The 12545-nt window shown below is 45.4% G+C and overlaps 1 protein-coding gene across 2 annotated transcripts in view; it reads left to right on the top strand.

Annotated features, from left to right (window-relative positions):
* Positions 1 to 2102: 2102 nt before the first annotated feature.
* The window catches only part of LOC130164335 (H-2 class II histocompatibility antigen, E-S beta chain-like), a 36455-nt gene continuing 26012 nt past the window's right edge, over positions 2103 to 12545 (top strand). The window contains exons 1-6 of one of the 2 annotated variants that reach the window (XM_056369010.1): positions 2104 to 2260; positions 2654 to 2923; positions 3369 to 3582; positions 3683 to 3750; positions 3961 to 4074; positions 4522 to 5411. In XM_056369010.1, coding sequence (XP_056224985.1) covers positions 2206 to 2260; positions 2654 to 2923; positions 3369 to 3582; positions 3683 to 3750; positions 3961 to 4074; positions 4522 to 4547 — 747 coding nt within the window. In that variant the 5' untranslated portion in view covers positions 2104 to 2205 and the 3' untranslated portion in view covers positions 4548 to 5411. Of the gene's footprint in view, positions 2261 to 2653; positions 2924 to 3368; positions 3583 to 3682; positions 3751 to 3960; positions 4103 to 4521; positions 5412 to 12545 lie in introns of those variants that run through there. The other variant, XM_056369009.1, reaches the window with a different exon arrangement.

Consider the following 12545-nt stretch of genomic DNA (forward strand, 5'->3'; position numbering starts at 1 on the left):
GACCCTGGACCCTGGACCCTGGACCCTGGACTCTGGACCCTGGACCCTGGACTCTGGACCCTGGACCCTGGACTCTGGACCCTGGACCCTGGAACCTGGACTCTGGATCCTCTGGACTCTAGACTCTGGACCCTGGACTCTGGACCCTGGACCCTGGACCCTGGACTCTGGACCCTGGACTCTGGACCCTGGACTCCGGTCTCTGGACTCAGGACCCTGGACTCTGGACCCTGGACCCTGGACCCTGGACTCTGGGACCTGATGCTGGTCTAGATTCTGGCCTCTGGGACCTGATGCTGGTCTAGGTTCAGGACTCTGGGACCTGATGCTGGTCTAGATTCAGGACTCTGGTCTGTGGAACCTGATGCTGGTCTAGATTCAGGACTCTGGGACCTGATGCTGGTCTACATTCAGGACTCTGGCCTGTGGGACCTGATGCTGGTCTAGATTCAGGACTCTGGCCTGTGGGACCTGATGCTGGTCTAGATTCAGGACTCTGGGACCTGATGCTGGTCTAGATTCAGGACTCTGGACTCTGGGACCTGGTGCTGGTCTGGATTCTGGACTCTGGCCTGTGGGACCTGATGCTGGTCTAGATTCTGGACTCTGGGACCTGGTGCTGGTCTAGGTTCAGGACTGTGGACTCTGGGACCTGGTCCTGGTCTAGATTCTGGACTCTGGGACCTGATGCTGGTCTAGATTCAGGACTCTGGCCTGTGGGACCTGATGCTGGTCTAGATTCAGGACTCTGGGACCTGGTGCTGGTCTAGATTCAGGACTCTGGGACCTGGTGCTGGTCTAGATTCAGGACTCTGGGACCTGGTGCAGGTCTAGATTCAGGACTCTGGGACCTGGTGCTGGTCTAGGTTCAGGACTCCGGGACCTGGTGCTGGTCTAGATTCAGGACTCTGGGACCTGGTGCAGGTCTAGATTCAGGACTCTGGGACCTGGTGCTGGTCTAGATTCAGGACTCCGGGACCTGGTGCTGGTCTACATTCTGGACTCTGGGACCTAATGCTGGTCTAGGTTCTGGACTCTGGTCGTGGGACCTGATGCTGGTCTAGATTCTGGACTCTGGTCTGTGGGACCTGATGCTGGTCTAGGTTCTGGACTCTGGTCGTGGGACCTGATTCTGGTCTAGATTCAGGACTCTGGTCTGTGGGACCTGGTGCTGGTCTAGATTCTGGACTCTGGGACCTGATGCTGGTCTAGATTCAGGACTCTGGGACCTGATGCTGGTCTAGATTCTGGACTCTGGGACCTGGTGCTGGTCTAGATTCAAGACTCTGGTCGTGGGACCTGGTCCTGGTCTAGATTCAGGACTCTGGGACCTGGTGCTGGTCTAGATTCAGGACTCTGGGACCTGATGCTGGTCTAGATTCTGGACTCTGGACTGTGGGACCTGGTGCTGGTCTAGATTCAGGACTCTGGGACCTGGTGCTGGTCTAGATTCTGGACTCTGCCCTTTGGGACCTGGTGCTGGTCTAGATTCTGGACTCTGGACTGTGGGACCTGATGCTGGTCTAGATTCTGGACTCTGGGACCTGGTGCTGGTCTAGATTCAAGACTCTGGTCGTGGGACCTGGTCCTGGTCTAGATTCAGGACTCTGGGACCTGGTGCTGGTCTAGATTCAGGACTCTGGGACCTGATGCTGGTCTAGATTCTGGACTCTGGACTGTGGGACCTGGTGCTGGTCTAGATTCAGGACTCTGGGACCTGGTGCTGGTCTAGATTCAGGACTCTGGACTCTGGGACCTGATGCTGGTCTAGATTCTGGACTGTGGGACCTGATGCTGGTCTAGGTTCTGGACTCTCACAGTGAAAGTTTTTCTCTGATGTTTTCAACCAGAGAATCAAAGAACAGAATCAGCAGCTCAGTTTCTGCTTCTTTGTTTCTGGATTAAAGATAAAAATCTTGTTTCTGTTTCTGAACTTTTATTGATCGTGTGTGAATTTAAATTGTTGTTGTGACTTTATGACTCATTAATAAAAACCTCCTCATTAACATGAACATCCTCCATGTCCATGTTTAAAGTGAGCAACTCTTCAGGTTTCACCTGAACACAGCACAACAGGAAGTGAACCTCTGCCACAGCTGTCTGCCTGGCAACAGGTGACGCTGCAGGTCATGTGACCTCGTCCTCTGGTTTTTACAGCAGCTCTCAGTCCGACTGTGTCAGTGTTTGTCAGGTCAACAGAGGAACATGGCTTCATCCTTCCTCAGCTTCTCCCTCCTCTTCATCGCTGCGTCCACAGCAGGTAGGATCAATACACTGATCAATACTGATCTATACACTGATCAACACACTGATCACTGATCAATATTCTGATCACTGATCAACACACTGATCAATACACTGATCAATACTGATCTATACACTGATCAACACACTGATCAATACACTGATCAATACACTGATCACTGATCTATACACTGATCAATACATTAATCACTAATCTATACACTGACCAATACTCTGATCACTGATCTATACATTGATCACTGATCAACACACTGATCAACACACTGATCAACACACTGATCACTGCTCAATACACGGTCTGATCAGTGGATAGATCTTAACTGATAGATCAATACATGTATGATCACTGATCAATACAGTGATAATTCTCTGACTGTTTGTTCTTCAGATGGATTTTGGCATTATTCAGTGGCTCGCTGTGACTTTAACTCCACTGAGCTGAACGACATCACGCTCATCTCCTCTACATTCTACAACAAACTGGAGATCACCAGGTTCGACAGCAGAGTGGGGAAGTTTGTTGGATACACTGAGTTCGGAGTGAAGCAGGCTGAGGCCTGGAACAAAGGTCCAGAACTGGTTCAGAGCAGGAATGAGAAGGAGAGATACTGTGTTAACAACGTTGGAATTGACTACCAAGCTGCTCTGACTAAGTCAGGTGAGTGTTGGTGACATCATCAGGTTAAACCTCAGGTTCATCCACCGACTGAACCTCACACTCAGTTTGTTCCACATGTTTTTATTATTATTTTTCTGGCTTCATATTTTCTCTGTTGGTTCGTCAGGACTCATTAACGATGATGTCACAGTCTGTGTCTCCACCTGGTGGAGAAACACCGTCACTGCAGCTGCTGCTGTTCATCACACTGTTAATGACAATTATCATTTTATCTTTTGATTTTCTGCTTCGTTTTCCCAGAAATCAAAACTATAAATCTGTTGTTTGACATTAACGGTGATATTTTTATATATATATTATATATTAAAGCTGCAGCAGATAAAACTGCTGCTGTTGTAATGTGATCATGAGAAAACAACAACAACAACAACAACAACAACAACAATAATAGTATTGATAATCATGATAATAATGTGTGTTCCAGTTGAGCCCTACGTGGTCATGAGCTCCACGACGCCCCCTGCTGGGAAACATCCTGCCATGTTGGTCTGCAGCGTCTTCGACTTCTACCCCAAACAGATCAGAGTGAGCTGGCACAGAGACGGACAGGAAGTCTCCTCTGATGTCACTTCCACTGATGAGCTGGCAGATGGTGATTGGTACTACCAGGTCCACTCTCACCTGGAGTACACACCCAGGTGAGTCCACCTGCAGGTCCAGCTGGGTCCAGTTGGTTCTGGTTGGTCCAGCTGGGTCCAGATCAGTGGTGTGACAGAAACATGTTGGTTTGTGTTGAAGGTCTGGAGAGAAGATCTCCTGTGTGGTGGAGCACGCCAGCCTGAAGGAACCTCTGGTTACTGACTGGGGTAAGTACCTGTCTGTCTGCTCACCTGTGTGTCTCTACCTGTCTGCTCACCTGTGTGTCTCTACCTGTCTGTCTCTCCATCTGTCTGTCTCTACCTGTCTGTCTCTACACCTGGCTGTCTCTACCTGTCTGTCTCTACACCTGGCTGTCTGCTCACCTGTCTGTCTCTACCTGTCTGCTCACCTGTGTGTCTCTACCTGTCTGTCCTCAGATCCGTCCATGCCTGAGTCAGAGAGAAACAAGATCGCCATCGGAGCCTCAGGACTGATCCTGGGTCTGATCTTATCTCTGGCTGGATTCATCTACTACAGGAGGAAGGCCCGAGGTCAGAAACCAGTTTACACCAGTTTACAGTCTGAAACCAGTTTACATCAGTTTACAGTCTGAAACCAGCTCAGTCCAGTTCAGACCAGTTCAGAGCAGTACAGACCAGTTCAACCCACTTCAGCCCACTTCAGCCCACTTCAGCCCAGTTCAGACCAGTTCAGACCCGTTCAGTCCAGTTCAGTTCAGTCCAGTTCAGACCAAACCAGTTCGGTTCAGTCCAGTTCAGTTCAGTCCAGTTCAGACCAAACCAGTTCGGTTTAGACCAGTTGCGACGCCTGTAGTGCACGTCACATGGACGGGAGAATGAGACGCACCAACAGCAGCGTCAGCACCTCAAGCTATTAACCGTGATGTCATCACAGTTTATGACCCAAACACATGGAATGATGAATGTGCTGTATGTTTCTGTTCCTGACCCGGTCCTCATCTCTTCTCTCTGAACCAGGACGGATCCTGGTTCCTACCAACTGAGACGGTCCTGTATCCTGGACCTGAACCTGGACCTGTATCCTGGACCTGAACCTGGTCCTGTATCCTGGACCTGAACCTGGACCTGGTGCTGGTCCTGGTCCTGGTCTTGGTCCTGGTCCTAGTCTTGGTCTTGGTCCTGGTCTTGGTCCTGGTCTTGGTCCTGGTCCTGGTCCTGGGCCTGGTCCTGGTCCTGGTCCTGGTACTGGTCTTGGTCCTGGTCCTGTTGCTGCTTCTCAGATGGAAGAAAAATCAGCTGCTGCTTTAACCTGCTTTCTGTTTTCAGCTCAGACTCTCGGTGCTGCCACCTGCTGGACTGGCTGAACACCTGAGTCTTTAGACCTGGTCCAGGACCATCACACTGTAAACCACAGTCCTGTTCATTGGTCAGGTCTGATCTGGACTCTGGTGTCTCAGCTGGACTCTGATGGTCCTGGATCAGGTCTGATCTGGACTGTGGTGTCTCAGCTGGACTCTGACGGTCCCGGATCAGGTCTGATCTGGACTGTGGTGTCTCAGCTGGACTCTGACGGTCCTGGATCAGGTCTGATCTGGACTGTGGTGTCTCAGCTGGACTCTGACGGTCCCGGATCAGGTCTGTTCTGGACTCTGGTGTCTCAGCTGGACTCTGACGGTCCTGGATCAGGTCTGATCTGGACTGTGGTGTCTCAGCTGGACTCTGATGGTCCTGGATCAGGTCTGATCTGGACTGTGGTGTCTCAGCTGGACCTGAGTTCTGCTTCACCTGCTGCTTCGCTGTGTGAATCACTGTTTTCCTCGGTGGTTCTGGTCTCTGATCGTATCTGATCCAGTTTGATTGATTCTGTATTTTTCTGCTGTAACAACAATAAACATCAGAAACTCTGAGACTCGCTGTCTGCTTCAATGACCACATGACAACAAACATCTGGAACCAACAGGCCTCAAACCAGCTGCTGGATCACAAACCAGTTTTACCAGTTCTGGTTTAAACCAGTTCCCAGTCTTAAGTCTTTGTCACAGTTTACCATCGAGGTCGAACTCGTCACATGACCAGTTTTTAAAGACGTACCTGAACCTGTCGTACCTGAAACGTCCAGCAGCATCGTCACAGTTCAACTGAGTTTAACATCTGGAGCGACTCAGGTGAGTCTCATGTCCAGGTGAGTTCACACAGGTAAATAATGAAGATATCTCCGTCTTCAGGTTTCATGAACGTTCCCCTCACCTGCTCCGACACGTGGAGATCATTCATTCGAACATGATCTAAATAAACACAATCAGAGATGATTCATCATAAACTCATTGTACACTGAGGTGGGTAGTAACGCGCTACATTTACTCCGTTACATTTACTTGAGTAACTTTTGGGATGAATTGTCCTTCTAAGAGTAGTTTTAATGCAACATACTTTTTACTTTTACTTGAGTATATTTGTGAAGAAGAAGCGGTACTTTTACTCCGTTCCATTTATCTACATACAGAACACAATGGCAGAGACAACAACGAGCGCTTCGCGACAACCAGAAGAGGAAGAACGCCCCCGGCCTCACATAAAATCGATGTTCACGCTTCAGACAAACAAAGTTAAAATGGGAGTCAGTAGTCTTGTACAACAGCTCTTCCACAAATTGTCTTTACAAAGATAAGAACGTACATTTTTAATTGACATCAATTGACATTGATTTCCAAATGAAGATGTGTGTATATCAATCCATGTAATGTTATTTTTATTTAAGTTTATATTGTATCCGTGACAAATTATAGGCTAGAGTTAGGAGCACATCAAAAACCAGCAGCTTGGAAGGCTATACAGTAGAAAGGAAAAAAATATGTTCAGACCTGATTCTTTTGAAAACACTTTCTCTTGCCTTGACTACATCAAAACTCACCTGGACACTGACTTGGAGATGGATGATGCTCCCACAAACAGTAGTCACTCTGATGAAGATGAATTCTTTGCATCGCTGAGTGCAGCACAATCAAAAACAGGAGAGCTGGAGAGGTACCTTTCATGTCCATCCACTGGAGCTATGGATCTCTTGCATTCCTTTCCTCAAATCAAGAGCCTGTCAATGAAAATCAACACAGGCCTCCCAGGATCAGCAGCCTGAGAGACTTTTTAGTCATGCAGGACTCCTGTTCACGGCTAAAAGGTCACAGCTTCACAGTGTGAAGCTTGAGAGCCAGCTGCTGTTGAAGCTGAGTGGTCACTTAACTGAGTGAACACACACACTCACACACACACACAGACACACACACACACACACAGACACTCACACACACACACAGACACACACACACACACTCACACACACACATGCTCACACACACACACACACACACACACACACACACACTCACACACAGACACTCACACAGACACACACAGACACACACAGATACACACACACTCACACACACACACACACAGACACACACACACACACACTCACACACAGACACTCACACAGACACACACAGACACACACAGACACACACACACACACACCACACACACACAGACACACACACACACACACTCACACACAGACACTCACACAGACACACACAGACACACACAGACACACACACACACAGACACACACAGACACACACACACACACACAGACACACACAGACACACACACACACACACACACACACAGACACACACACACACACACAGACACACACAGACACACACACACACACACACACACACACACACACAGACACACACAGACACACACAGACACACAGACACACACACACACACACACACACAGACACACACAGACACACACAGACACACACACACACACACACACACGTCACACGTCATCCTCCCTGTAGCTTTCACAGATCACCATTTAGTTCTTATGGAGCTTGTTTTATCTCCCACTGACAGTTTTAAATCTTTTTGGCATTTTAATGTCAAGTTATTACTTGATAAAACATTTTGTGGAAGTTTATTATTAAATTATTTTGTGCTCTGGAGATCTAGGAAAGAGTCTTTTCCGGGCCAAACCAGGGTTTTCTGCTCATCGTGCTGCACTGCTTGGATCAGGAGAGCTCGCAGCAGCTGGAGGCAGAGACCTCAGAGCTGGAGAGGGTCTGCTGAGCAGAGCTCCCTGTTCTCTCTATAAAGCAGCAGCTGAGCACCGTCCTCCAGGACAGAGCCGAAGGAGCGCTGGTCCGGGCTCGTTTCTCTCAGCTCAGCAACATGGATGCACCGACTAAGTTCTTCTTTAGCCTGGAGAGGTCGGTGGCCCGGAGGAAGCAGATGGTGTGTGTCCGCCTGCCTGATGGGAGGATGACTTCTGCCCGGTCACACCCTGAGCTCAGACATCTCCCTGCATGAGCTGACCACAGCTGTGTCCCACGTGGCCTGAGGACAGGCTCCAGGCCTGGACGGCTCCTGGAGGGAGCCGGGGCCTGACATGCTGCATGTGTTTAAGGAGTCTTTTATTAAAGGGACCCTTCAGGCTGATCTCCTTGCTGCCTGAGAAGAGAGATCTAACGCTTCTAAAGAACCGGTTGCTCTTCTGATTACAACTGACAGATTACAAACTCCTCTCCAAGTTTTTATCTGACGGACTGAAGGTTTTTATTGACCTGTGATTGGGGGGGAACAGTCGTACTGCGTCCCGGACACGTCCATGCTGGACAGTTTGTCTTTATTGAGGGATGTTTTTGACACTTGTAATCCGTACAGTCTTGATGTGGGTGTAGTTTCCATAGATCAGGAGAAGGCGTTTGATCGTGTTGACCTTCTCTTTCTGTTTGTCACACTGCAGGCCTTTGGCGTTGGGGAGCACTTCCTGTCCTGGGTGAGGTTACTACAGTGGCACAGCTGGGCGCCAGAAAAATACTGGAAAATAACTATCTCATAAAAGTACAGTCATTTTCCGTAACTAAAATACAGTTTATAGCTTTAATTTTACATGAGATTTTCTGTGTATTTTGGGCTTTTTAATGTTTAATAAAGAATATTTACCTGTATAAGAAACAATGAAATTACCTGTAAATAAGGTCTAACATTGTTATAATACAAATAATAAGGCTTAAAATTGCAGAAAGTTACTGTAATTAGTTGGTGTTTATTACATAATTTTACATAAAAAACTTGTATATTAATTCATATTTGATGTAATAAAATGATAAACCACATAAAAACATTTGATTTCTCTTTCAAAAACTGTTAAACCTCGGTAGGGGGTTTAAAATTGCAACAATCTTCTGTTAATTTTTGGTTTTTACATGTAATTTTATATAGATTTCTTGTATATTTAACAGACCTTCATGTTAAAGTATTTTATTAACAGTATCTTTGCCTGTTTTGGTAAAAACCCACAGACCTTTGGTTCCATAAAACTATCTTACACTAAAAACATCAACGAAAAATACATACAAGGCAAAAGTTGGATGTAAAACTTTAATGACCAAAAAGATTGAACATTAAACAAGTTTGTTTTTATTTTTAAATAAAAATACAGGAGTGCTCAGTATGATACTTACAGATCATCTTGATGGTTAAGATTACTGATGTTGAACAGGTGGTTTGGGTGGTGGGTGGGTAGTAAACCCTGGCTTACTGCTACAGTCTATAGGCAGATAGAAGTCCAAGCTTTTGAAAAGTCCATTGCCATAAAAGCAGGGGCGTGGCCACCGGCTACCCCTGGAATATGATTGGCCACCCTCAGCAGAGCTGCCAATCAGTTTGTCCGAGTCGACATTCAAAAATGAGCAGGATTCACTGTGGATGCACCTCAGCTCTCTGTTGCACACCTGCACTCAGTAAGTAAACAGTCGCTCACAATGTGTCGTGTTAAATGATTTACAAAGGTTTAAATTAAGTGGATAAGTAAGTCGTATCTAGAGTTAGCAAAGTGCGCTAGCTTAGCATAATGAATTGAGGTCTATGGGAAACATTAGCCTGCGCCGGTAAATGTGGAAAAAAAACAAACATCACAGAAACCCCAAGCTAGACTGTGTGTGTGTGTGTGCGTGTGTGTCTGTGTGTGCGCGCGCATCTGTCGCCTTTCAAACAAAAGTTACAAGGTGCTTCACAAATACAAGTGTGGAGGCTTTTCTAGAGTGGAGGTTTGTCATTTAGCTTTTAGCCTTTAGCTTTTAGCTCTTAGCTTTTAGCTTTTAGCTCTTAGCTTTTAGCTCTTAGCTCTTAGCTTTTAGCTCTTAGCTTTTAGCTCTTAGCTCTTAGCTTTTAGCTCTTAGCTTTTAGCTTTTAGCTCTTAGCTTTTAGCTTTTAGCTCTTAGCTTTTAGCTCTTAGCTCTTAGCTTTTAGCTCTTAGCTTTTAGCTCTTAGCTCTTAGCTTTTAGCTCTTAGCTTTTAGCTCTTAGCTTTTAGCTTTTAGCTCTTAGCTTTTAGCTCTTAGCTTTTAGCTTTTAGCTCCTAGCTTTTAGCTTTTAGCTCTTAGCTCTTAGCTTTTAGCTTTTAGCTCTTAGCTCTTAGCTTTTAGCTTTTAGCTTTTAGCTTTTAGCTCTTAGCTTTTAGCTCTTAGCTTTTAGCTCCTAGCTTTTAGCTCTTAGCTCTTAGCTCTTAGCTTTTAGCTCTTAGCTTTTAGCTCTTAGCTCTTAGCTTTTAGCTCTTAGCTTTTAGCTCTTAGCTTTTAGCTTTTAGCTTTTAGCTCGACCAGCCGTGTTGCAGCTTCCACACAGCGGCTGTCAGCTTCACAAAAATACAATATCATACAGTATGTGTCCAGGCGACGTTAGCGTCACATATTACACGTTTAAACGTTGTTTTCAGTCTTCAAAAAGATTTATTTAGTGGTTGCTGTATCATATCATTAGAGGATGATATAACTGCATGTGATACCTATCCTGTGTGATTCAGCTTAAGGAAAGTGATTTTCTGGCTTAATATTATTTCTAACCAAACAATATTTATAATTTCTTCAGGGGCAGACAGTGATCGGGAGAGAGAGAGAAAGCAGAATGAAAAGGGCTCAAAACATTGAGACCTTGTTCATGGTAAAGAAAAAGAAAGCTGCAGATAACAGTGATCAAGTCAGTCACTGCATCCTGAATCAGTCACACTCAAACTCACACACCCCCTCTGCCAACTGGGCGGGACAATTTTAATTTAATCTAAGTTCTGTTTTATTACTTTATGTCTATTTTAATGCTCTTTATTTTTGTATCTATCTATCGAATAGGAAGGAATAGACAAGTGTCCTATAGCATAAGAAGTTTAAATGAACTGAATAAGATATGTCCACAATGTCAAGATATGCAGCAGGATGTCTTTAAAATGGATCACATTTGAATAAGTATTGAAAGTTCAGTTGATGTTATACTTGTATTGACCTTTTGAGTAACTGATACAACTTTTCCCAGGAACTTTGCATAATGATGAAGGTGAGGGATCCATCATCTGCAGTTCAGCATTCTGCAGGTAGGCTAAATATTGAAGTCGTAATGGATAACAATAGGAAATAAATAAAAACAGTGTGTGTTTAAATAACTTCTTGATGCAATAATTGAATATATCTTTGTGTGATCAGACACTTCCCCTAGTGATCAGGTGGATCGATGACGATGCGAACCAACAGGAGTCTCAATGTAGTAGTCAAAGCTACAGTGGCAGTGACACTGTGGAGGCCCCCCATTCAGAAAGCCTATACAAATAATTTATCAATGATGATCAAGTCTAGTGCATTACCTCAACAGGAGACCCGGCTTTTGTTCACAAGATTGTTATTGAATTCAGTATCACTGAATTCTACATTGTATATTATAAATGAAAAGCCATGTATTATGCATAGTTTAAAATTGTATTTCTTGTTCCCCTTCTTTCCAAGACATATCCCGGTGTCCAGCAGATGGACCAACACAGCCTTTCCTGAGGGTGTATCCACGGACTGTGCAGGGGGATAGAGAGAGAGCATTCAACTACTCATGGTTCACGCACTTCACATGGTCGGAGTACTCACAAAGTCATGACTCTGCATATTGCTTTGCATGTAGACACTTTAGCTTGTCCAACACCCCTGAAACACCCTTTACAGCACAGGGAGGTTACTCCAACTGGAACAAGGCCATGTACAAGGATGGGGGGGGTTTAAGTGGCATGAGAAATCAGAAGGGCATGTTAATGCAATGTTTGCTTGGAGTGAATATAAAAAAAAATATTCTCACAGATTCTTCTATACGAGACACTTTGGACCAAGCCTACAAAAAACAAGTTGAGGAAAACCAGATGTACATAAAAACAGTTGCTGAAGTGCTTCGTCTTACAGCCATGCAGAACATTGCTCAAAGGGGACACATCGAAACTGAAGGCTCACAAAACAAAGGACATTTCCTAGAACTGATTGAGTTGATTGCAAGACACAATCCACTGATTGCAAAAAAAATGAATGCATCAGGCAATGCCAAGTATCTCAGTAACACAATCCAGAATCTGGGAATCCATAATACAGGAAGTGAAGGAAAGTGAGGTTTTTTCTGTTATTGCAGGTGAAACAAAAGATCTTAAGAAAAGTGAACAACTGTCATTAGTACTGAGGTACTATTATAATGGTGCCGTTCATGAGAGCTTTTTAGATTTCCAGAGAGCCAGTGAATTAGATGCAGCAGGACTCAGTCAGAAAATAATACAGTGTCTGGAAAGATATGGCCTTGATTACAAGTCTAATCTTGTAGGTCAAGGTTATGATGGGGCAGCAGTGATGTCAGGGAGATGCAATGGGGTTGCAGCAAGGATCAAAGCAGAGGCTAAATATGCCTTTTATGTTCACGGCAACGCACATTGCCTCAACCTCGTTATTGTTGATTCAGTGAAAGCAGTGCCTGAAGTTGATTGTTTTTTATTACATTGCTGCAAAAATTGTATGTGTCCGGATCTTATGTTCATGAAAAGCGGTTGTCAGTTCAGAGGGACATGTATAAAGATGCACCCAGAGAGCTACAGAGACACGAGGTGGGCATGTCGGTACCATGCCTGCAAATATCTCATGGACAGACTTCCAGCCGTCTTGCGTGTTCTGCATGAGA

This window comes from Seriola aureovittata, chromosome 23, assembly GCF_021018895.1.
Source record: "Seriola aureovittata isolate HTS-2021-v1 ecotype China chromosome 23, ASM2101889v1, whole genome shotgun sequence".
Lineage (NCBI taxonomy): Eukaryota > Metazoa > Chordata > Actinopteri > Carangiformes > Carangidae > Seriola > Seriola aureovittata.